This window comes from Ylistrum balloti, unplaced genomic scaffold (assembly GCF_031769215.1).
Source record: "Ylistrum balloti isolate Yb309-2 unplaced genomic scaffold, AGI_CSIRO_Ybal_v1 Utg370082, whole genome shotgun sequence".
Taxonomy (NCBI): domain Eukaryota; kingdom Metazoa; phylum Mollusca; class Bivalvia; order Pectinida; family Pectinidae; genus Ylistrum; species Ylistrum balloti.
The window spans coordinates 140,985-167,423 of NW_026782118.1; the positions used below are offsets into that span (position 1 = coordinate 140,985).

Genomic DNA, 26,439 nt, shown 5'->3' on the forward strand with positions numbered 1-26,439 from the left:
TCGCAAAAGTAAACAGATAGCACCAAAACACAAGATAGCGTTGTTAATCCCATTTCGTGATTGTCAAGAAGAGCTGCAGCAGTTTGCGCCACACATCATTCAATATCTTACTTCTAAAGGAATTCAACATCGGCTATATGTAATCAATCAAATAGACGATTACAGGTAAGAGGATTGTGCAGATGTATCTGGTACGTGTGATGTTTCTGAAATAACAATAATGGTGACATTTGGAGAGGTCATATATGGCAGATAGAGCACCTTTTACTCTAAACATATTACATATTAGTCCTGTTTGTTCATTCAATGGGAGAATATACTTGTTTTCATACCCTAGGACCTCAGTGCGAATCCGTCAAATATTTCTGGTCAATAAGGGCTTTATGCTTTCCGAAATCACAATTTTATAGTGTCCTTATGTATACGTTGCTGTTGATCTATTCTGATAAAGTATTCTAAGGTGATGATAAAGTATCGCTGCCTTCATTTGTGTTCTGAGTAGAACGTTTTCCCCTGCATTGAGCTCATTACCTTTAGACTGACTTATTCTTGAACCCTTCTTATTTTCCTTAATTTTGATATTCTCCATACTTTATTTTGACAACATTGAATTATTGATTACAACATTAATGTAACGGCAATTATTAGTAATATTAACTTTGTATAATAACAAAAGTTTTTGATGTAGCAGAAAAATAGCAAATAGAGACTTTGTTGAGCTAGTAATATAAATTGGAAATTCTGCATTAACAAAACAATCTATGAACTTCATATCATGTTTATAATAGGTCGATAATGAGGTATATTATATGCTTTAAGGTTTAATCGAGCAGCCCTAATCAACGTCGGGTTTCTAGAAATGCATTCGGATTGCGATTATCTAGCTATGCACGACGTGGATCATATTCCTATCAATCCGGATTTGAATTACGGCTATCCGAATAAAGGACCGTTCCATGTATCAATACTGAAATATGATGGCTATGTTGGCGGTGTATTATTGATGACAAATAAACACTTTAGAAAGGTGGGTACGTACTAACGATGTAGATACTCAAGTAGGAGTTTTGCTATAGTTTTATCAGTTTCAGTTAGCAGCTGTGTGCTGACATTGTAACAGTTGTTTGTGATTTTTTTTACTTTGGTAGGAGACATTTGTATAGAGGACTGCATATAGCAGTGGACTATTTGCTACTAGTAGTATAAGTAGTGGTGGTGGTGGTGGTAGTAGCGTAAGTAGTACTAGTACTAGTAGTAGTAGTAGTAGTAGTAGTAGTAGTAGTAGTAGTAGTAGTAGTAGTAGTAGTAGTAGTAGTAGTGTAGTAGTAGTAGTAGTAGTAGTAGTAGTAGTGGTGGTGGTGGTGGTGGTGGTAGTAGTAGTAGTAGTAGTAGTAGTAGTAGTAGTAGTAGTGGTGGTGGTGGTAGTGGTAGTAGTAGTAGTAGTAGTAACAGTTGTGGTACTACTACCAGTGGTAAAGTGGCTAGCCCAAAGTCACAATTACACCATCAGGAATGCTCCACTTCACAGCTTTCTGAGAAACACATACCGCTATGGGCAGGAAGCGTCGAACCCTACACCGGATCTTAACCGACATTTGCATAGGGTTTACTAACTAACTGATGTATCTCGGCCCTCGGCAGTAGTAGTTATCAAAGTAGTATTATAGTGCTATTATTGTTGTTGTTAAAGGCTGCTGTTAGTGAAGTGGCAGACTGGCAGTAGTGTAGAATAAGTAATAGCAACAGTTGATCACAGGCTGGTAGATCAGTGGAACAGTCGTAGCTTAGTTACAGTGAGTAACAAGTAAACGACTGAGCATTTTTCAAGATTTAAATTTTCTCTTCCTTTGTTGTTTGTGTCTTTTTGGATAACTTAAAATCGCTATATGTGCTTGTAACATTCTATATTTTTAAACATTAGTTACTGAGAAGTAGTAAAGTGTATTCCCTGGAAATATTACCTGGAGTATAAGTGTTTGTAGATTTACATGTTTTTCGCCTGTAGTCGTAAGTCGAAGAAGCCATAATTAGAAGTGTGTTTTCAAGATCAAAGTAAACATTTTTTCATATCATAGCAAAGTCACTATTTGGTTTGATTGGTTGTGCAAAAAGAGATTTACCTCTGATTCCTTTTAGCAGTGTTCGTACGTTATTACATTACACTTAGGTACTAATAAACCATGTTTGGGAACCTTGTTTATCTCACACTAAATATATTCGCACTTGTACAAATAGGTATAAACAAGTTTAAAGTAAATACAACTGGTCAACTGGAAGTCTTACCCTAGCTTACAGGGTAAAATTAAGCAGTTATTGTGTTGAATATATAAAGCTTTTTCATATATCTGTCCTGTGTATACTTGGGCGAAGAGAATTGAAATATCACACGACTGGCGCGACTACAATAAAAACCCCATCAAAGGCAGTCATAACAAATATCCCGAAACAATAGTAAAATTACAATCCCCGTTAAGTTTATCAAAGTTGAGTCTATACATGAACAAAGAATAGTTAAATACACTGTCTTAGGTCCATGTGATCAAACACACTCATCTATAACTATGTATGAACGTGTGTTTGGTATACATTGTATCTCGTATCAGATTAGTTTTAAAAGGACATGATACTGCGTGTTTATCACGTAAGGTGTGTCTTCATGCAAACATAATTATATTTTCCTGGCAAAATACAAGTAAACAGTCTCCAAGGGAATATTCGGACATTGTAAAAATAATTATATTCTACCTAAATTCATTTTTGTTCTTCCCTTGGCCTCATCATGTTATCTACATTGATCTTAGATTTTGATCTAGATTTTTTTGGGGGGTATTAAAGTAAAAATATCGTGCATATTTTCAACAACGCTTAAAACTATATTATGTCTTTGCACATTTTTACTCTGACTCTTTAATTATGTTAAGAGAACGTTGAATGCCCGACCCGACCACTAAATGTGGCCTTAGACTAGGGTACTAAGTATGTTTAAAGGAAAAAAAACTTAGCAGAATGTTTTTGTGTAACATTTTTAATCATTTATAATATGTTCTTAATGTAGATAAGTATGAATGTGTCATTCACGATGGTAAAATATGGTCAGAAGAAAATTTGTGTTCAAAATTAATTCATAACAGACATGTTCACGTTCACAAGAGGATGTACTTTTTGTGCTATAACGACTATCTTTGAAACTTTTCAAACTCGCTTCTAGGTGTACACAGGTATCAATTCTGTAAGACGAAATGGTGTGTGTCGAGTAATATGTGAATGTTAACTCTTCAGTGTCATACCATTGGTAAAGTTATATTAGAACTACACGTGTGAAGAAGGGTCATATTCCACGGAATGTGATGAAGTTTGAATTACTAGCATAACGGGAAGTGATCATGTTTCGAATCATGTGTGGTCTGGTCCACAGACAGGGATATCTCAGCCCGAGTGTAACAGTTTCACTGGCAAGAACGAGACTTGTTTTTCATCAATAGTAAGGACAAGCATTAACAACAGCAAATCATTGTGATACTTATTCATCGCGACAGCATCAATATTTCTTCAAACTGAATGACAGTATCAATTTCCGACATATGTACGCTACATAAAAAATAGCAACCACGGGATCACCATGTGGGAAAAATACGTTTGAAGCATTTTGTCTAAATTAAGTACGATTAATACATGCACAACGTAAGTCAGACTTAAACAAATCAACGTATCTGTCTATTGATAGGTAAATGGTATGTCCAACGACTTTTGGGGATGGGGCAAAGAAGACGATGACCTTTACAAACGGATAAGAACCAGCGGTCTAGAGGTAACGTAATCCAAATACTAATCACTCGCTACATGTGTCAATCCATGAACCTTTTATAAATGTCATTATATAGCGCCTTTTTGTATTAATTGTTTTGAGAACTACCTCAATGAAACGGAAGATCCTTACTCTTCCGTAATTTTTATATTATGTTCTTAATTATCAGCATATAAGTTCTTCTTCCATACATGCATGTATTATCCTTCCTTAAAGTGTTATAGTCGGTGATTTCTTTGTTGGCGAAAATTATGGGAAAGTACGGCCGTGGTAGTGCTCTTATTGAAAAAAAGCTCTTTTTGTGATATGTTTTCCTGTTGAGTCCATTTTGTAAACATGGTTTTTATTCGGGAACATGACATTAATTTCCTGGATTGGCAAAGGTTTACAGAGGTGTCGTCGTTGAAGCAAAAGACGCTTACTCGTCTGAAACACCTGACTTTATTCTCCTTGTACTTTTTCAGGGGTTTCCGTGGAAATCTTTTTGTTTGTTTGTTTTGCTCTATTGTTTTATTGAATATGAGTTTGGATTGTGTTATGTTGACATTTCTTGTTGTTTCTTGTTATTAGGACCATATGAATATGGTTACAAACCGATAATATCATTTTTCTTTTATTTAGAATGGTGACAGTGGTGGCGTATTTCATACAAAACACTCCGTTTTCTCAGAGTTACCGACAGCAAAATTGTTGTTTTGTCTCTATAGTTATGATTGACAGTAAAGGAAATGCATCAAAATCGTTTTAATCGAAAACAAAAGAGGTAGAGATACACATGTGATATGTAAGGGAAAGGTACTTAAATAAGATCAGAATACGGAAATGAATACAAGATTCTCTTTATCGTGAATATCATTACAGGTTCAACAACCACTATACACTAATTCAAGTTTGCCGTATCGTTTGATTCACAGTGAAAAGAGATTAAGGGATAAAGCGATTTATTTTAATCAGAAAAAGGTAAGAGTGAGTTTGTCAAATGAAATTAAACACTAAGGATTTCAAAGATTAAAACAGTATTGCATGCATCATATGTAAGACATTCCAACACGAAGGAATAATTTCGAAAATGGTATTTTGTATCGATTGCATTTATTTTTAATGTTAACGTGTATCAATTTAACTCCGTTACCTAATTCCTTAGTGATGACACAAAAGACGCTACATAATCTAGTAAATATATTTCACCTTTATACTTAATTTTTCCTTTGTTCATTTTTTCTCTTGTGTGTTTTTTATTATTCGAACTTTGTCGGTATTCTCTTATTTTGATATTTTGATTTATTTATTTGAGCAAAGCGTTGTATTTATTACATTTTGTACATATTATTTTTATAAATATTTGCCAAAACGATGATTTACTGTCTTTCCAGATGAGATATATCCTGGATATGGAGATTGGTTTAAACACTACGCGCTATATATTACAGAGTCGAAATATAACCGTTGTGAATGGAGCACCTGTGTGGTTTATAAATGTTAGGTTACATTGTAACTTAAGAAAGACACCTTTTTGCCGTAAAAAAATACATAAAATCGGGTATAAGATAAATCTAGATCTTAATTAGCTGAATGAATGATAACAAAGAACACAAAAACCCTCCAAAAATGATGAGTTTACATGCCCTACTTAAACCGTGTTTACACAGCCTCCTTGTTTATTACATTAATATATTAAAGGAATGTGGTCTAGTGTCATTTGCGATTTTTGTAGAATACCACGAATCACTTCAACCGTTTAAAAGTAAAACCTGATGTGATCAGCTTATTCATTCTAAAAGTCATTTAAACGGCTGGCCGTTTTCGTTATGACACTGATACAGGATTGTTTGCCACATCTGCAGCTAAAACGCGTTTCTGGTGTCAAGTGATTTACATCCTGTCACATCCAATCAAGAATCCAGACAGTTCGATATTGTCTGTTTGCAGTAACAACGACGAAAATACCGTCATGTTAACAGAATCATTATAAAAAAAAAACACTCAATAAAACAAGTGTAAAAAACAAACAAAAGAAAGATATACACAAACTCTTTAAAATGTACAAGGTTAATTAATGTGTTCTCGAAGGATAAGTGTCTTTTCCTTCATCTACAACTCCCGCCTTATAAATCTTAGTCGATAATTGGTTTCACTGAAGGAGCTAATTTTGCTTCATTCGATTTTAACGAAAATGTTTGAAAATCTGCATCCTTCTCACCTTGATGATTTTCTGTACTAAAGATTCGGAGTTATCTCTGGAAACCTATTAACAAGTTTGTGATTTCCAATGCCGTGTAACGCCCTTCTTACATCTTACAGCTGTATTTAAGAGACTAGCATTGATTTGTCTACGAGAGTTGGAAGATATTGTTGCCTCAATTGGGCGGTTTGTTTTATCTGTTTCTATAGACTCCTCATCATTATTTGGGAACATTTCTTTACAGATAAGTGAGGCGGCTCTATTACTTTTGCCTACAATTTTGTTTCCAAATATTGCTGCCAATGGGTTCCAAATGGACAAATTTCATCTATGCTGGCGCTTGCAGATGTTCAGATGGTGTTTGAGATGGTGTTGGTTGAGCTATTAAATGCGTTAATGTTGGTGTCCACGATGGGTTAGATTGTGGGTTAAATTGGAGATGCTAGAGATGAATCTTGGTATATCTGTCAACACTGTTGGGTCATCTGCTATGTCCTTGCACATATCCTGATTCAGATCCTCAAATTCATTTTTGCTGAGTAAACTATGTAGCCTCCTCAAACTTGAATTTTTGGGATATGCAGGCGTTCAAATTTTCTGTTGGAATCGTCTTGGATTTTCTGGTAAAAGCGAGAGTGTTCGCTTTTTAGGACGGCTTGCTCTTAACGTTTGAGAAGCTTGTTCGGTGGGTTGCTGATCACTACAAGGATATCTACATAGGACATGTCTGTATTGATTGACTTTAGTGAAATTGCTGGTACAAAAATTATGTGATGTCAAAAACTGCATTTTATTCCAGTTTCTTTACATTGTGTAAACTTTGCCTTTATTTAAACTTGAATGGTCTATTTGAAAAAAAAATCTTTGGAGTGCAATTAGTTATGACAGAAATCAATAATACTTTAAGATCTTCATAGCTTATCTTATTCGTGGTCAAAATAGTTTAATAAAATTTTGGAGTGTTTGAAACAATATTTATGACACAATAAAATATTTCTTTAAATATGACACTCCAGTTGTTGTATAGTGTATATATATCTTTGTTTCAATGGATACAAACTTCTCAATAACAGACGTATATATAACACCATTAATGAGCCCCAGTCCAAGTTATCATGTTAAGTAATTCAATCAATACTACTGACCTAGTGTATACTACATAAAAGTAAAATATTCTATGACATCTGGCAGATATTGGGTGTATTAAACATAAGAAAATGATGTTTATGGAAGTAGATAGTGGATATACTTTGTATGTATATCTTTACAGTGATTTCTTACCATTTTGAATTGTGATAGTCCATGCAAAATTAAAAACTTTCGCCATTGGCTAAACACTGATTTACTGATGTTCTCATAACGAGTAGGGTACCACTTATCATAAACTTAAAAGAACAAGCAACATGTTTCCTCTGTCCCCTTTTCACAAATACTGAATGGTTATTGTCTACAAACTAGACTCGTTTACCACGAACCGTGATTATTGACCATATGATTTCCATTAATATTTGTCACGTTATTTATGAGAATTTTGCGCATTCTTATCTTTAATTAAAATATTTTTTACTCCTTCATCAGATAACAAGAGGCCCAAGGGGCCTTAACGGTCACCTGAAGAATATATGTCAATAATCTGGGGATTTTAAAATGTTGCAAAAATGTCACAACACGTGTGCAGGACCATGTGTAAAACATCTGTACCAAGTTTGAACATGACCCACCCAATGGTTCTTGAGAGGAAGTCCATAATATCTTAGCCAAACAGAGGCCAGGGTGGCCATTTTGGATTTTGAATCGCCCCAAAAAAGTTAAAACACTTGCCAGGACCTTGTGTAGAACATTCGTATCAAGTTTCCCCTTTTCCCCCTCCTGCGGCCCCTATTGAGGCCACACCCTTTTTCTTCCCTTGCGGATGCTTTGTGCCAAGTTTGGTCAAAATCCATCCAATGGTTCTTGAGAAGAAGTCATTTAATGAAGGTTTTTACATATGGCCCCTTTAACCCCCCTTATGGGCTCCAAAGGGGACATAATCACTTTTTCAACATAATTTCATATGCAATCGGTCAAAGTTGAATTTTTGACCATTTTGAGCGCCCCCTAGTGGGGCCGTTTTTGACCCGATTTTTTTTCATTCGCAAACTTTGTAGACCTTGCCATAAGGACCCTAAATATCAAATATGAACTTAATCTGACTGTTGGTTCATGAGAAGAAGATTTTTAAAGATTTACCCAATTTTACCCCCCTTTTCCCCCTCCTGCGGCCCCTATTTGGGCCACACCCTTTTTCTTCCCAAACTTGAAGCGGTTTTCCATGGGGATGCTTTGTGCCGAGTTTGGTGAAAATCCATTCAGTGGTTCTTGAGAAGAAGTCGAATATGTGAAAAGTTAATGACGCCTGGTGCACGACGCAAGACGACATACAAATCAAGATGGCGACCTAAAAATGTAGTAGCCAAGCTGCCAAACTTGTTGGATCATTGAATATGATAAACTTTACAAAACAAAACTAAAATAGTTCAGAAAAAAGAGTTTTTATTCTACGAATCAGTAAAAGAATGAAAACAATGAAAAAAAAACCTAATACATATTTTATATGTCAGTAAAATTTCCTTTCAGCATGAACAATGCCTTAATAAACTAAATGATATCCTTACCACATACAACAAGGCGTTAGAGACATGGTCAGAACTAACTTGATGCCAATATTTACACAAAATGTATTGCATATATGAAGCGCATATGCACAGGAATCAAGACTATTTCTCCTCATGTTTATTATGACAAAACAAAGAATCACAGTCTTTATACGTGAAAAAATTGATTGTAGTACAGCATAAGTGATGATCTCAAAGATAAAATGCCAAACTAGAATGAACATAAGCATTGCTTCATGGAATAATTATCAGTAGTGTCAAAACTGGATAAAAGTATCTGAGGGACCATTTGGATCCTCATTCATCTTGTTGTCCATGCATCTTTGGACGGACAGAAAACATTTTTTTGTTTTTTTGCATACAGTGCTAAAACCATATTAACACATATTTTAGTGCAAATTTGGCAAAGTTAGGTTTAGATTTATTAATTAAATTAAGATACTGGCGTGTTGTAATACACGTACCATGTTAAAATTGTATAAATATCTATTTTATAAACACTAAAGTCTGCCAATATAATATTGCTTTATGGAACCTTTTCTGCTCCATTTCAGAAATCTCGTCTTTAAGTACAGTTTGAAATTAATCCATTTAGCCCTGTACATACTGTCATATACCAGTCCTATAAACATTATCATTCATTCAATACTTCAAATAATCAAGAGGGTTAATTTTCTAATCTATTTTCGAAATGTTAATCTTACAACAAAACAGAATTTCAAAGTTTTATAGTACAAGTTTCAAATTAACTCACAACAGCGATCATTATGCAAATTGATTGCATTTGATAGAGAGTCCATGACCAAATATTTGCAAATTCTAACGTACAAATTTTATAAATGAAGGAATCGATAGATATATGATATATACTCATGCTCATTTAATAGGAATGTCTTCAAAAAATGTCTCTTAAATATTTGATTTTTGTCTAGGTGCTTCAAATACTAACAACAACATCACGTGGATTTGGATAAAATGATACGATACTTGAATTACATCAACATCGACTATTCTCTAACAATAAATAAGTATCAATCAAATTGGTTTTATGAACCTAGAATTATCTCGGGCAAGATGTGAAAAGGGTTTGAATAGCTTATATAGACTTTCTTTATCTTTATCAAATAATTCTAACAAGAACATATTCATTACATGTGAAACAGTAATCAATAAAAGGAATTTCCATCAATAAGCAAGCTCAATCAACAACCAAGCCCTGAAAGTTTAACGAGGACGATACAGATTCCGGGTTCAGTTATATTCAATCTAAATTGATAAGGAAAGGTGTTATTTACTTGGCCTTTAAAATATAAACATAATTCATAAAATTCATCAGCTATATTAAGATGTTAATCAAACAATTGCTATTCACAGTTTGGATAAATAAAATGGATTCCTAGTTAAAAAATTTACAAATGCATATTGTATATATATATATATATATATATATAGAAAAAACTTGATTTGACGAGATGCGAGTAAATTATAAATAAAAATGATTTTTGACAAAACTCTTTTTTATTTATATATATATATATATATAATAGTGTTAATCAACACCATGTCATAAGATATGTATACATTATATATGGCATAAAAATTGAGCAAAATAAAGAGTATCACGTGTGTGTATATAGAATATTAATCACATTCAATTTCGTAACTTAAAAAGATTATGTATATCAGATATGTATAAATAGAAATAAATCACATAAAATAAATACAATTGATAAAGTCAGGAGTACCTGCCTCACAGATACCTTCAAATTTATTCAAATTTTACCGTCAATAAAAATCAGTCCAAGAATTTCTGATACAGAGATATGTCGTTATGTCTGGAGAATTGGAAACGTACATGAAATGATATTTGTCTTCGTAATGTGTAGTTGGTATTATTCGCAGTCATCAAAGATAAGGTGAAATTTATTACCAAGCAAAATATTTAAAATCGAGCAAAAATGCCTATATATCAATAAATAGACATGTATTAACTTTCGTCCACATAAACTATCACAAACTTGGACAATCATAAAATATTTGCCTCAATAAATTAAGTGTCTATCATTACATTCAAAATTTGACAAAATGCAATTCTTTGATTGAAAGCCAATCTCAGGCAGTTGGAGGTAGTGTCATGCATGTTTGGAAAATTCAGATGCTTTCTATGATAAATCACAGTCAGTTTATCACATCCAACTTTGGCCTGAATGGTTTCCTCCTACTTTTGTACCATCAAGTACAAATTATAACAATTATACATCAAATAAGATAGATTACAGAAGTGTTGTGGTAACAATAGTAAAGTCAACCCAAAAATGGCTTAGATCATGGCCATCAGTAGAAATTATATCAAAATTAGGCTTATGGTATTTATAAATTATATGTTACGTAATTTTCAGGAGATACATGTTAAGGAGGCACTTTGTTACATTGGCCAAAACAGATATCATTTTCTGTCATCAAAACAGATTATATATACTACAAATACGCTAGTCTCTCAAAATTTTTTTTAAAAAATTTGGTGTAAAATAGCCTTCTTTCATAGAATTTGGTTGAATACTTCCCTATATCATAAACAAGAGAAGGGGAATTCTATAGGGATCAAGTTGAATACATCTATCTAATCAATGAACAACTTACCCGAGATTGTTGCGATTGATATCTGTCTTTGAAAAAATACAATGTACAAATACATGCAATTGAAATGCAAAATCTCCTATGTGAGGAACATAGTATGCATTTTACAGCAGTCACAACTTTCCACTTTAATTATCTACGTGTTACTAGATATGATGAACTGTTGGTGCCCACTCAGATACCCTTAACAAAAACTGTAATATACTTCTACACACATATTCTCTGTGAACCACATTTTTTATTTATTTACTCATCAATGACTCAAATATAATGTAAACATAACAAAGAAAATAACTTAGTATACAACTCCTTAAATGTGTAAAAAGGTGGGGACGGATTCTCTTTATCAACAATTACAGACAAAATATATAAAAATAGATATCATTTTCATGTCAGACAAATTGTCCCAATCACTTTAATCATTCTTTCCAATCACGGTAATTATAAATCTTTAAATGTCTACTTCATATTTTTCTTGTTTAATTTACACCAAATCCTTTTTAAACAGTACAATAATTGTATATTAAAAGTATATATCAGTAATTATTGATTGTTGTATATAGATGTTGTACATTGCCACTTCCTTATTCATTGTCTACAAAGTCAAAATGATATAACTGCAATTTAAAAAATCAAGTTTCTTAAAAAATCTGGTCATGATGTATAAAACTGTCGAACTATCGAAAAGTTTAGATATAATTTGTGTATCTTTGTTGATTGTTGACAAATGAATTCATGATGACACAGCTGAAAACAACAACAGCCTTGGTGTGCCCCTATATAGAATATGCCAGTTCAGTATGGTCACCTCATAAAAAGAAAGATATGGCAGCACTGGAGAATGTTCAAAGAAGAGCGACAAGGATGTTACCGCAGATGAAGAATATTGAATATGAACAACGACTGAATCTTCTCAAGTTGCCAACTTTAAAATTTAGAAGAATGAGAGGGGACATGATTGAAGTATTCAAAATACTAAAAGGAATATATGACCCAACAGTTACCACACAACTACTGGAACTAAACAACACCAGCACTACAAGGGGGAACTCCTTAAAGTTAGCCAAAAAGCAGTGCACTAAAGATATAAAGAAATACAGTTTTTCATACAGAATAGTGGACACATGGAATAGCCTACCTGAACAAGTTATCACTGCCGCTACAATCAACCAGTTCAAAAACAGACTAGATAAATATTAGGAACATCACCCGCTTAGATTTGACTACACAGCTAACTATGGACCCTAGAGAGACACCGGAATGACAACAAACTCACAAAATGACATCTCTGAGCTGCCTATAGAGGACCAATAGGTCCTGCGGGCAGAATCTACATAAGGTAACATAAGGTAAGGTAAAACACAAAATTATTTCCATCCAACATTTTGGCATGTCACTTCTTAAGGTGAATCATCAGGGTGAGTGTTTTTTAACCAATCACAAAGTTATTACAATTAAGTGTGTATCAGCATCCCTTCTGAGAAATAGTACTGATATCAATTTGTGCAAAAATAGTAAGATTTAATAATCTTATTTTTTATTTGTAATTATAAAGTTGAAATCTGCCATTACAAATAAAATGTAACAGCAAGTTTAGGGACGATATTCATAAACTGAATTAAGAGAAGGCCAGTCAGCATAGTACATACAAGCTAAGAAACACCTTCACAAGAACAGGCAGCAGTATTCACAAATATTTCCACACAAATTTTGATTTCACATCACACTGCATGCTTGACTGGTTTGCCTCTTCAACTTTGCTGACTTGGAACCACCCGTTTCTCTCATGCGGAACAATTTTGATTTTGGTGGCTCCTTTGTCTCTTTCCGACTGGTGGCTTGACTCTGTGTCTGCTCAGTTTCTTGTTGGCCCAAAACGGCTGTGGAGATCAAAATTATTGTATGTTAGGTCAGCAGCATAGCATATGAGGTTTCTAGAAAAAGATTTTTAAACAATAGTAAAATTGCGAAACATGTCAAAGATCGTTTCCATTGAAGTGAATTTTTGGCCATTTTATATCAATGAAAATTTCATGACGGATTCAACAGAATACAAATAGCAACTAGGGTAAATGTTTCTTTCTTCTAATTCAAAACTATATTGTTAAGTTATTAGAAAACATTTAAGAAATATTATGGTCGAAATCAAGAGGAGTCTTAAAATCTGAAGGCTTCTTTTTTGAAACAGGAACTTGAATGTAGGAACTGTGCTGATCAAGGGGATGGTTCCAAATTAGCTCTACACGATGTAATAAATGATAATTGGCTAGATAAGTAAATGAGATGAACCAGGAAACTGACAGTTTTCTCACGTTCTGGTCTACTGAACAATGGATTTAAAAGAAGTAACAAAAAGACCAGTTTACTGTAGATATTGTTAAGGAAAGCGGTCAGAAAGGAAATCTACTGTAAATCATTTAATTTTCTGAATTCTTAATTTCGCGAACTTACCTGTTCAGGCATATATTCCTGAATAAATAATTTCGTGAATGCTGATCAAGAAATGACTTTAAATTCATAAATGATGAACTATAAGAGACCAGGTCTATTCAAGACTATGCATTCAAAGCAACATGGATTCCATCCAGAGTTATTTTTGTACAAATAATCACAAAGGGTTTGAATTCACGACTGCACTCTTCTCAAGTATTAAAGCGAAAATATAGAAAATATCAATAAAAGATATATCAGACAGGAACAAGAGAATTAACTCACCTTTGCCTGGATCTTCATGTAACATCAGAAGATATATCAGACCAGAACAAGAGAATTAACTCACCTTTGCCTGGATCTTCATGTAACATTAGAAGATATATCAGACCAGAACAAGAGAATTAACTCACCTTTGCCTGGATCTTCATGTAACATCAGAAGATATATCAAACCAGAACAAGAGAATTAACTCACCTTTGCCTGGATCTTCATGTAACATTAGAAGATATATCAGACCAGAACAAGAGAATTAACTCACTTTTGCCTAGATCTTCAAGTAACATCAGAAGATATATCAGACCAGAACAAGAGAATTAACTCATCTTTGCCTGGATCTTCATGTGGCATCAGAAGATATATCAGACCAGAACAAGAGAATTTACTTACCTTAGCCTGGATCTTCATGAGGCATCAGAAGATATATCAGACCAGAACAAGAGAATTAACTTACCTTTGCCTGGATCTTCATGTGGCATCAGCAGATATATCAGACCAGAACAAGAGAATTAACTTACCTTTGCCTGGATCTTCATGTGGCATCAGAAGTTGTTGGTATAACTTCTCTGTCTTGCTGCCACTTTGGCCACGATGTTTGTCACAAAGCCACAAGGTCTTTCCATTCAGCATGTGGCATCTTTAAACAAATAGAATAGAACATTACAATAAATCTGTCATATCTGGCAGTGAGACATTCCATTCTGTATACCTTTTGTCTGAATGGCATCTGCACCTTAATTACAGTTTTATGCTCAATATTGTACCACATATTTATGATATACACCTTAACAAACGCTTTTCATAATGAAATGTGCAAAACAGAAAAAAAGCTTTATCAATTGCATGGAATCAGAGCTATTTTCAAAAACCATTTTTAGAAATATTTTGACTTGGAATGACATGTTTTTAAAATCATAAAATGATAAATAAAAGTTTTTGAATCTGATGAAGAAAACTTTTTTTCTAATCCAGATACATTAAATTTCAGACAGCAGTCTGTCCTTGTCTTGTTGGTTGAGAAAGAAAACTCCAGTTATCACCTGCATGATCAGGGATTTTTACCGACATCATACAAATTATACAAGTTAAAAGCACAGATTTTGCATGCATTAATTGAGTTACAGGGAAGAGAACTAAACTACCTCAAGTTGATATCTTAGATTCCATAACTGTTTAAAACATGCTTGTAACATGTGGAGTTTACCGGTAATGGTGTACTCCCACACTAACCTTTTCAAGCCTCCTGCTGTCTTTGCCTTATCAATGTCCATCACACTCGCCCTAATCTCTGTGTATTCTTCCTGGAATTCATTCTTATTCAGATCTGTGGCAATCTACAATCAAATAGAAGTTTGATTTTACATAATTCAAATTATTTGCCAATGTGTATCCTAAATAATGTTGATTAATTATGCAAAAGTTCTAGGAAATAAGATCTTAGAATTACTAGTAACTAGGTGTTCAGAGAAGAACAGTCTTGTATAAAAAGGACAATAACCATGTAAAAAGTTTATTTAAGGAAGTTTGATTAATCCTGAAGACAGGATTGCAGGAATGGATGTATAATATACTAACAGACAAGTCTGATTAAAAAAAGAACCCCACTCTCTCCCCACAAACTTGGTTGTAATCATGTATAACATTCATATTTGTCTTGTCACACACAGCTCAAAACAGAAATTCTGGCTCAATGTTAGAGGGTTGGCTTTTTATTGGACAATACAGCAGCAGAGTAACAAATTTTTCTGCCTACCGTCTGTAGTTTTGTTTGTAGTGTTTGACCTTCAGGAGTGTTCAGACTAGCCATATTAAGGCTCGAGTATTTGAGGATGGCAAACATTCGTGCCATGTAGGGAGCCATAGAATTCAGCCATTGTTCCTCTTCCTCCTTGCCCTCATGTTCTGGTGATGGGATAGTTGAGTCCACTGTATGCCAACCCTGTCATGCGGAACGAAATTAATATGATTTAAAACTCAAACCCATCAAAAACCTATTTCAAGTTCTCTATCACCTGAATAATATTTCATCAATCTTTTCAGAGCAGAAAAACTAAAAATGGCTGAAACATGCTGTGGGGTTTTTAGTATAATTCCTTTTTGCTTGTGCTAAAATTCAGAAAAATGGGTGAAATCATTATCATAATCAATTTCAAGAATTCTGTGAAAGTACATCAAAATGATTTACTTCATAGGTTCTGTAGGTAAATCACTTAGTTTGTTCCAAAAGATAAATCTCTTGTGAAATGTAAGTGATTAAAAGTAGTCAATATTAAAAGCATTGCCATTTTGTTGACATGTTAAATAATTTCTGAACAGCAATATTATTGGACATAACGATGAAAATCTGTAAAGTTAGTTTAGCGATAATGTAATGATATTAAGATAGAATTTACAGCAGATACAGCTATCAAAAATTGAATACCTACCTCCTCATGTTCACAAAGAAGTCTATAGCAATATTTTGATTTCCATTTTGTACTTTCGTCCTCCTCTTCTTCCTCATCCTCCTCTTCTTTTTTCTAAAATGGAAGACAGATAAAAATTTTCCACCTGATCACATACCTGGTAATTAATTGATATTGACAAACAAATTTTCATTGATTTCTTACTAACCCAAAAACACTGCATTTCTTTCGGAAGTAAAACTTGACCAAGAGGCCCATGGGGTCTGTATTGCTGACCTGGATATGTCAGCTTTCACTTCCAAAAATTGCATTCACTATCATATCACTGTATTTTACCAAAATTTTGAGAAATTTCCAAGCCTGAGCTAAATTTTGACAAAAAAACTTTCATTCTGACAGAAAAAACAAGAGTATGCATGCATGATTCCGTTTTGTTTCTACAGTGCAGCATACGACTGCCAATATGTGTCACCGATAATCTGTTGGAATATTTCCACCAATTAAAAAGCTAGAATTGGTCGTTACAGTTAGTTCCAAAGGCTGTGACAATAGGCTAAAACCATACTGTGTTACATTTTGCTTAAAATGGTTTTAAATGGTGGTTGCCCATCCCTAATGATGCCTTAGATCAAAGTTGGTTGAGATATGCTCAGGAGTTAAGAAAGAGCAGTGTTTGACACCAACATTTCGTTAGGCCCCATTCACGGCCCTGCCCCAAGTCCCCAGAATTTAATAGAGTTTCTAAATATAAGAAATGGTTGCCCACCTCTAATGTTGTTATTTGAAAAAAATATAACACACAAAAAACATCGCATAAGATCACCTGTTATTCAGATATGGTGAACTAAAAATCAAGTCCCCAGAACAAAGCTTATAAGAAAACCTCTAATGTTGTTATTTGAAAAAAAAATAACACAAAAAATATCGTATATGGTGAACTAAAAATCAAAACAAAACTTTCAAATTCACTTAAATAACAAACAAATATGATTCTTACAAAATATTGGTACGTACAACATATTTGACCTTTATCATCATTTCCCTGCTTTTTCAATAGATATCAATTTAAAACTACAGTTGCCTGGAAGATCAGCCAAAATTAGTAAAAACTGCTTCACACGTAGAATATACATTTATATATTGGACAAGTCTACAATATAACAAACCTCAGCTTCAGATTTTTCCTTTCCATCTTTCAGATTCTTCGCAGCCTCTTTCACTTTAGCCAAGTTGGCGTGTTTTTCCTTATCTCTAGCCTCAGCTTCCTTCCTCTGTTCATCTGTCAACACTTCTTCCACTTTTTTCTCTTCCTCTGGTGGTGCTTCTTCCTCTACTAAGTCCAGAACAATAAGACGTGGGTAATGGCCGCTGAACATGGCATCAGCGTAGCCTACTAGATGTCTCAGGAACTGACGCTGCGATAACTCCAGTACTTCCTGTGGTTAAGAAATACAACAAAAAATTTTGAACCCATTCCTGTTGGTTTTTTCTTTGATAAATGATGAATAAGGTTGGGTTCTCTCCTCTTGAACCATTTATGTGTCAGCTTGTATGAATATATATACATTTTTATTTAACCCTTTCGGCGCCATAGGCGACTAAAGTTGACATGCAGACAGGCTGCCATAGGCGACCAAATTCGACATGCAGACAGGCTGCCATAGGCGACCAAATTCGACATGCAGACAGGCTGCCATAGGTGACTTTTGTCGACAATTTTTATATCTTTATTACTAGCCAAGATATGCTTGTTTCAGTAATGCTGCCATTGTTTTCGGATATTTTCCGGAAAATATTTGGTGCTGAGATGTACATTGTAAGAGATATTTGGCGCTGAGCTGTACATTGTAAGAGATATTTGGAGCTGAGATGTACATTGTCAGAGATAATTGGCGCTGAGCTGTACATTGTAAGAGATAATTGGCGCTGAGCTGTACATTGTAAGAGATATTTGGCGCTGAGCTGTACATTGTAAGAGATATTTGGCGCTGAGCTGTACATTGTAAGAGATATTTGGCGCTGAGCTGTACATTGTAAGAGATAATTGGCGCTGAGATGTACATTGTAAGAGATAATTGGCACTGAGATGTACATTGTAAGAGATAATTGGCGCTGAGCTGTACATTGTAAGAGATAATTGGCGCTGAGCTGTACATTGTAAGAGATATTTGGCGCTGAGCTGTACATTGTCAGAGATATTTGGCGCTGAGCTGTACATTGTAAGAGATAATTGGCGCTGAGCTATACATTGTAAGAGATATTTGGCGCTGAGCTGTACATTGTCAGAGATATTTGGCGCTGAGCTGTACATTGTAAGAGATAATTGGCGCTGAGCTGTACATTGTAAGAGATATTTGGCACTGAGATGTACATTGTAAGAGATATTTGGCACTGAGATGTACATTGTAAGAGATAATTGGCACTGAGCTGTACATTGTAAGAGATAATTGGCGCTGAGCTGTACATTGTAAGAGATAATTGGCGCTGAGCTGTACATTGTAAGAGATAACTGGCGCTGAGCTGTACATTGTAAGAGATATTTGGCACTGAGATGTACATTGTAAGAGATAATTGGCGCTGAGCTGTACATTGTAAGAGATTACTGGTGCTGAGCTGTTCATTGTAAGAGATAATTGGCGCTGAGCTGTACATTGTAAGAGATATTTGGTGCTGAGCTGTACATTGTAAGAGATATTTGGTGCTGAGATGTACATTGTAAGAGATAATTGGCGCTGAGCTGTACATTGTAAGAGATAATTGGCGCTGAGCTGTACATTGTAAGAGATAATTGGCGCTGAGCTGTACATTGTAAGAGATAATTGGCGCTGAGCTGTACATTGTAAAAGATAATTGGCGCCGAAAGGGTTAAATAAAATAAAGCCCACATTGGGGACAACACATCACTTCAAAGTCAGAGGATTGGCTTATCACAGCTTAGTACACAGTATCTTGGTCAGACCTTGGGTGATATTTTGTTCATTAGATTACCCCTATTTGAAAACTTTTTATTGAAATTCAAAACAATGAGCTGGAGATTACTATCGGGAAAGTTTAGTATCATTCTATGTATACACACCAAAAGCTAATTTTACAGAAAATGAAATTTCCTAAGAGGCAACACAGGTTCATGTTGCAAAGCTGTTGATGGTTGAACATAACTGGTAGTGTACAATGTGTTAAAACACATTTTTACTCGTACCTGGAATGCAACTTTCTGTATATCTTCTCCTTTCTTCGCCTCATCTTGATTTGTATTGACCTTGACCCTTGATTTGACCTCATTTAACAGCTGATCATATGCGCTATTGTTTTCATTCTGAAAGTTCAATTTTACACTCTGGTGTCCAACGGCAAGCATACCAATCTGATAAAACAAAAAGAAAAAAGTAAAAAAATGAATAGATAAAAAAAATGAAAAATACCAATTTTAATGAAATTATTCATAAAGTAGAGGTTTTATTGGTCTTTCAATTCAATACACATACGTGGTACATGGTATAATACAAATTTCACCCCTGCTTCTATGTAACATTTATTCAATGACATCTAACGTTAACCAACAAAGACATTTTCAATGACCTCTGATCATCCTTAACTCCATAAGCACAATCTCTGCATCTCCACTAACTCAGAGTTAACTCAATGACAGATCTTCAATAACACTGAGGTGATTCAATGAACTCTGACCTGACCTTTACCAACAAAAACAATTTATTCAAAGACCTCCAGCTCATAGTTAATGTAGTGACCTTTGACCTTCACTAACTCACAAGTAATTTGTTGACAGACTTCCACTACTACAGACTGAAGTTATTCAATGACCTCTGACCCTCAATGATTTTGTCTTCATTGTCATAGAAATTAAAACAATTTATTCAAAGACCTTTAACCTTCAATGACATAAATTTAATGTACTGTGACCCTCACTAATTAAACTTTCATTATCACAGAGTCATCAATGGCCTTTAACCTTCAATGACATAAATTAATATCTATGAACTCTGACCTGAACTGACATACAATGTATTTCATAACATTCAGTACAATGTATTTCATCACTGACCTCTGACCTCTCCCATTGATAACCTGTGCCAACCACTGCAAGTATGATGGGCAAACGGAGCTGGCAGAGAGCAAAACGGAACTCCATCTGGCAGTTGGTGGAATTGGCATACTGAAAATTAATGTCAATATATATTAAACTCTGTAGAAAAAAAAAGGAAAAAAATATAAATTATGTGTACAACCGTTCCACTCCCATACAAATCAGAATGTGACCAGGTGTAGAACTTTTTGATATTACAGGGTAATTCTGAACCAAATCTGTTGAGAGGTTTTGAAAATATGACATCACATTGTGAAAGGGTGTGACACAACAGACATATGGATAACACTTTAGTCCCCTCCATACACATAAAATGGCCTGGGTACGAAAATCTATCAATATTATAACTCTTTTATGCCTAAAATATGTATAATAAATTACTATCAAGTATCTATGCTTCTTAATATTTCTCGGTTAAATCATAATCAATTGGGTTATTAAGTATCAGATAGAGAAAATTGAAATTTGTATCAATTTTTATAATAGTGACCATGACCTTTGATTCAGAAAACAGAAACTTAATCTTGAAGATAAGCCCTTGTAATGTCCATATCAAAATAATTAATTTTAAGTATAAAACAATGATAATGATGTCTGATTGTATGATTCATGTAATGATGCCTTGTTAAACTTAAGGCTTAAATATTGTACTTATGATATTACTGGAATGAAAACAAGGTGCAATATCACTTTTAAGTCATGTGATAGTGGTGTGTAGTTTTTACTTACCTCGTCTGACACACAGGCCACAACAACTTGAGCTTTCCTCAAACCACCAGCAATATCCTCGAACAAGCCACCCTGTCAAATAAATAAAAAAAATGTCACAAGTCAAATTCATATTGACTTAACAAATAATACAAGGTAGGTTCCTCTGAGTAAAAGGGGCAGCTGTCTTGCTGAACACAAAGGCATTATATATACTGATAGATGCAATGTTGTACAATGATATAAGTTCAAGCCAGGGCTTTCAATTTGCCAGATTTGGGGCCGATATTCGACCCCATTCCCAATGCAAAATAGTATCTTTTTTCCCAATTTAGACCCCAAGTTTTCCCAATTCTAAGGAAAACACCGTTATTTTTCCCAATTCTAAGGGCCCCGGGCCCCAAGTCCCAAAATGGGGTGTGAGAGCACTGCAAGCTATATGAAAATGTAAAGAGAAAAAAAGAACATGCAGCTTCATTAAATAATCCATTTGTTATAAAAACAATGTCATGTATAATATACAAAGTTTTTTTTATCTTGCTGTCAATTTGAACAATATTAAATAGACTGTGTGTTACTTGTATCAATAATCTATATTCACATTCCAGGTGTGTATTCCCTTACTTACAAAACTGATGTTTTTACTTCAGTTAATGTCAGGTCTGGTTTGTAGTAAGCCAGACCACTGTACACTTGTTGTAAAAATTATCATTTTGTATAAACTAAAAGACTTGAAGCAATTGTAAATATTTAAAATATCTCACAAAAACATACTAAAAAAGACAGTGTTATTTTGGAACTATCATCTGTCTACTTCCTGTAGTTGACAAACTCTCCTTGGAATTAGAATCAGCTGTTTTGCTATTCCATATCAGTTGGACGACTGTTTCGTCAGTGGGTATAACGTCCAATGAACAATAATTATTGGTTTTTGATGAACGTAAGTACCAGTGAATAAAAGTAATGTTTTCAAAATGTAAATAACAGAAATATTTTTTATTTTTGCTTTTTAAAAAAAATTATATAATCATCATTTATTGGATGTTATACTGACCGATGGAACAGAACAAAATACTAACGGAATAGAAAAAATATCTTATTTCAATTTTGCTGGAAAGGTTGTCAGACTTGACATTAACCAAAGATTAAAAATTAATTATGTTGGTAAAGCCAAGTAGAGAATGCATAACGGACATTATCAGAAAATGTTATTACAATGTTTTTTCAGCTAGCTGATTAAAAATTTATATTTTTTCTCACCCCTCCGACACGTTCAATGTCTAGCCAACAGGAAATGCCTTTACTCTCTAGGAAATTTTTTATTTTCCGCGGGTCACCCCAACCAAGTGCACCTTCCTTCTTGCGACTGCCCTTGGCAATTGCATCATGGGAGTTTGACCAACAGTAGCTGACAAAACACCCTGGATTATCCTCAACCTACATAGCAGCAGAACATACAATCATCTGATGAATATACGTAAAGCTGTAGTGATGTTTTCTTCATCTAAAGTTTCGAAATTAAAATCTTGCAAATTTATTATGAAATATTTAATTTGAAACAATTATTAAGTAAATATGATATCATAATGAAAAATAAACTTTAATTTGAATCATAATGTGTTTTCCAAGAATTAACGTCAAATTATTATGGACCTGAAATTCCGTCGATTACAGAAATGAAGATAAATGTGAAGTCTGTTTCTTTTATGCACAAATGAAAATAAAACTCCCACCATTAATGTGACAGCATCATAATTATGTCATGTATTGGGAATTGTAAATATTTCAAGATTTACTGTTGATCTGTGGCACGAGGAAATATATATATATATATGTATGTATGTTTACCACTGTTTTTTTGGAGGCCTTTCGCTGTATGGCTTCTTTCAGCTCGACAAACTTGTTCTTGTAGTGTTTCGGATCTTGCATTTTCACATACACCTGTCAAATTAAAAGTCAGTCATATACATTTCAAACACCCCATGGTTATCTATAACTAAACAAATTTAAATATTTATTTGAATTCTAAATCCTTTAAACATTTATTTAAGTAATAAAATTGTTTCACTCTTTTTTTGGTATTTGTTGTGTTATGTAGATTTGATGAAATTGAATTACCTCGACAGCGATATATATTTAAGCTGTGTAGTCATATTGTAAAGAGTTTTAAGTTATTGATGTGTTCTGCCTGTTCAAATTAAAACAGATGTATTTTTCTAGGCAGCCCTTAAACCAAATATTAATTTCTTTATCTATCTTAATAATGATACAGTATCTTCTATATAGCCAGTCATTTTCAAAAATCTTGCTGTTTTGTGAGGAATTAATGTGGTCTCAAACATATTTTAATCCATGAAAATACCAAACATTTAAATTTCATGTATCATAGAAAGTTCTTAACTTAAAGAAGCTGACACAGCCGTCTCAAATTCTCCAAGGGTATTTCAACAGTTACAATCATTGGGAACAGATTTAATAGCATGAGATGTATATTATATGCAAAAATTGGATATCATATTAAATTCAGATCACAAATATCTATGTGTCAAAACAAAGTTACTCATTTTTGTGGTGGATTATTTTTTGTTGATTTTGATGATAATCTTACTTTTTTGTGAAGATGTTTGTCCACCAATAAGTTGATAAGAATAATTATAAACAAAATATCAAGTCCGAATATTGAAAAAAAAAAAAAAAATAATATTTCAGCCTCCATATAAGTATATGATTTAAAATTGTGGTAGTTCTAATGCTAACACAACTATATCAGATCTCCATAAAATGGAGCACACCAAGATATCAGTTCATAGTGTGATTAAACCAAGTAATTACAGAAAATCATGCTACCTCATCATTCAAGGTGATGTAGATGTTGGATTCTTTCCACTTGAGCCCTTTGCCGAGAGCTACCAGAACGATAGGTTTCCGTAGAGTTTCCTTCACGAAAATAATGATGTTACGACAAGCCTCAGTTTCACAAAGCTCATCAGACATTCCAATCAACACAACCTGTGTAATAAGAGATAGATAAACTGTATGAAACCCATTGTAATGTCTTTTCATCAACATTAATCTTCAGGTACAAGAGCCATACAAGTGGAGAAAATTCTTGGCTGAAGGTATGAGAAGTCCCCATCAAGTACATGGCTAAAGGAAAAGTGTAGACTTCCGTATCTCATGATACAGAGTCTCTAGCTTTCATTATAAAGAGAAAATCTCTCATTCACCACCTTGTGTAAAATCTCCAGCCTTTGAATATAAAGGCAATATTTCTCTTATTCACTGTGTACAGATGCTTGAAAGTGTGACTTGGGTCTTAATTTAATCATTAAATCATTTTATGTTTTGAGGTTTTTTTTTCACTCACTATAGCCTAAATAGGTAGTTTTGTTTGCAGAGAAATATGATATTACACAAACCTTGGCTGTCTTCATGGTGAGGGTCAGTGCGGACATATCATTTTATGTTTTGAGGTTTTTTTTTCACTCACTATAGCCTAAATAGGTAGATTTGTTTGCAGAGAAATATGATATTACACAAACCTTGGCTGTCTTCATGGTGAGGGTCAGTGCGGACATATCTGCTGTCTCTGGATTATCACAGAACGCCCTGAAAAATGCAAACACACCTTCTATTGTACAATAAGATATAATAGTTTGATATTTCTTAGTTTTAAGGTAACATAGGCTTATATCCATCGAATTGTTTACATTTGTCTTGCACTAACAAATAAACAAAGCAGAGTATTGGCAGTAATTTACAACCTTAATTTAAATTTTCATACTGAGAACAAAAAAAGGATCAAACTCTGTATATTGTGGGTCTGTGTGAAAACTACTTACAAAATGTACAACAACAAAAATTGGGATCAAAGGCTGTATTACTTTGGTCACGATTTTGATAAATATAAAAGATACAAAAATTACAATACTTCTTCTCCAATAAAATGAATGGGACAACGTGTAAGCTCTAGCACTTAATAGGCCTCCTAATTACACAGCATCAATACATCACATTTGACAGCACTTGTACTGAAACTGCTGCAGCATTAGATGTAGGTGGGCTTATCAGAAGGCTCTAGTTTACTGCACTTCAGCAATGACATTAGTTTCAAAGATATAAAATTTTATGTTAATGTGTAATATATCAAACTTACACATTGAATCCAGAATTTCTCAAGTCCTCCATGATGGTACCAGGATGGACCATTTTTCCCTCATCTTGCAGTGAAGGGATATTTTTCTTACTGTAAACAAACACCATATTGACCTTGACCCCTTCTCCAAGGTCATGGAGCTCTTGGACACTTCGTCGTAAGTGGTTATCAAGATCAACATTTCTGTCTGGGGGAAGAGCATCTGTTTAAAAAAATAAAAAGATGAAATGAAAAAATCAAGCAGAGTGAATTCAGACACAGCTAGTACAATTATTATTGAATAGAAAATATCTATGCTGAGATAGGTCCAACATACTATGCATGACCATTAACTTACATTATACTGTCAACAAGGTGAAAAGTGTGAGAAAAGTCAGAATTATAGGCATAATGTAGCCTATTACTTTACATAGACCTTGTGAATCTTCCAATTAAAAAGATAAACAGAAAAAGCAAAACCATTCAGTACATGAAGACCTTGGTTGGGTGAAACTATGGTGGGAATTTGCATTGAATCTGTCCAATGGTTCCTAAAAGATCTTGTACACAGTCATAGTTTTCCTTTAAAAACTGGTAAAGTGTGAACTTTGACCTTTAATCCTGACCAATGACTACCGACACCTACCCAACCTTGGTGGATGGTGTGAATTAAGCATGAGAATGGTTTCAGTAATAAAAGTCCCAGGTGTTCTGAAAGAGTAAGCTTCTTCTGCATCATCACAAAACCCACCATACACTGATGTTCTACTTACTCTGGAGTTCTGAGATGGACAAAACATGGAAAAGATTGTCACACTGTAAGAATGGAGCCTTCAGTTCGGCAGCCCTGTGTATCTTGGTAGCAGAAAACATACTTGGCTCACTAAGATGCTGTAAAGACAAAACCATTCATAAAAGTTTTCATTTAAAAGTTCAAGGTCAAATCTATTTTTTTAGTTCCCCTTCATGGATAACACCGGAGGTCATGGAAAACCTTATCAGATTATGAAAGTTTCTCTACTTTTTTTTTAAATGCTTTCCTCTTGACAAAATTTACACTATTTTTTCCCTTTTATTAAAATACTCTTATTGATATTCT

At 34.0% G+C, this 26,439-nt stretch overlaps 2 protein-coding genes across 2 annotated transcripts in view; one reads left to right on the top strand and one right to left on the bottom strand.

Moving 5' to 3' along the window:
* The first annotated feature begins 12,016 nt into the window (after window positions 1–12,016).
* Window positions 12,017–12,478, top strand: LOC132549871 (uncharacterized). The gene has a single exon (XM_060213838.1). The coding sequence runs from the start codon at window positions 12,017–12,019 to the stop codon at window positions 12,476–12,478; it is 462 nt and encodes a 153-aa protein (XP_060069821.1).
* Window positions 12,479–12,994: 516 nt separating this feature from the next.
* LOC132549872 (uncharacterized) overlaps window positions 12,995–26,439 on the bottom strand; it is a gene marked incomplete at its 5' end in the record, with an annotated part of 36,322 nt that continues 22,877 nt past the window's right edge. Inside the window, 15 exons of the mRNA XM_060213840.1 lie at window positions 12,995–13,158; window positions 14,506–14,624; window positions 15,218–15,321; window positions 15,741–15,926; window positions 16,414–16,506; window positions 17,559–17,828; window positions 19,592–19,756; window positions 20,456–20,566; window positions 21,227–21,298; window positions 22,466–22,642; window positions 23,054–23,146; window positions 24,053–24,214; window positions 24,748–24,814; window positions 25,362–25,563; window positions 26,114–26,231. Coding sequence (XP_060069823.1) covers window positions 12,995–13,158; window positions 14,506–14,624; window positions 15,218–15,321; window positions 15,741–15,926; window positions 16,414–16,506; window positions 17,559–17,828; window positions 19,592–19,756; window positions 20,456–20,566; window positions 21,227–21,298; window positions 22,466–22,642; window positions 23,054–23,146; window positions 24,053–24,214; window positions 24,748–24,814; window positions 25,362–25,563; window positions 26,114–26,231 — 2,103 coding nt within the window. The remainder of the gene's footprint in view (window positions 13,159–14,505; window positions 14,625–15,217; window positions 15,322–15,740; window positions 15,927–16,413; window positions 16,507–17,558; window positions 17,829–19,591; window positions 19,757–20,455; window positions 20,567–21,226; window positions 21,299–22,465; window positions 22,643–23,053; window positions 23,147–24,052; window positions 24,215–24,747; window positions 24,815–25,361; window positions 25,564–26,113; window positions 26,232–26,439) is intronic.

What these genes read in the sequence shown, in the direction of transcription:
- LOC132549871 (XM_060213838.1), top strand. Translation starts at nt 12,017, where the DNA reads ATGACACAGCTGAAAACAACAACAGCCTTGGTGTGCCCCTATATAGAA.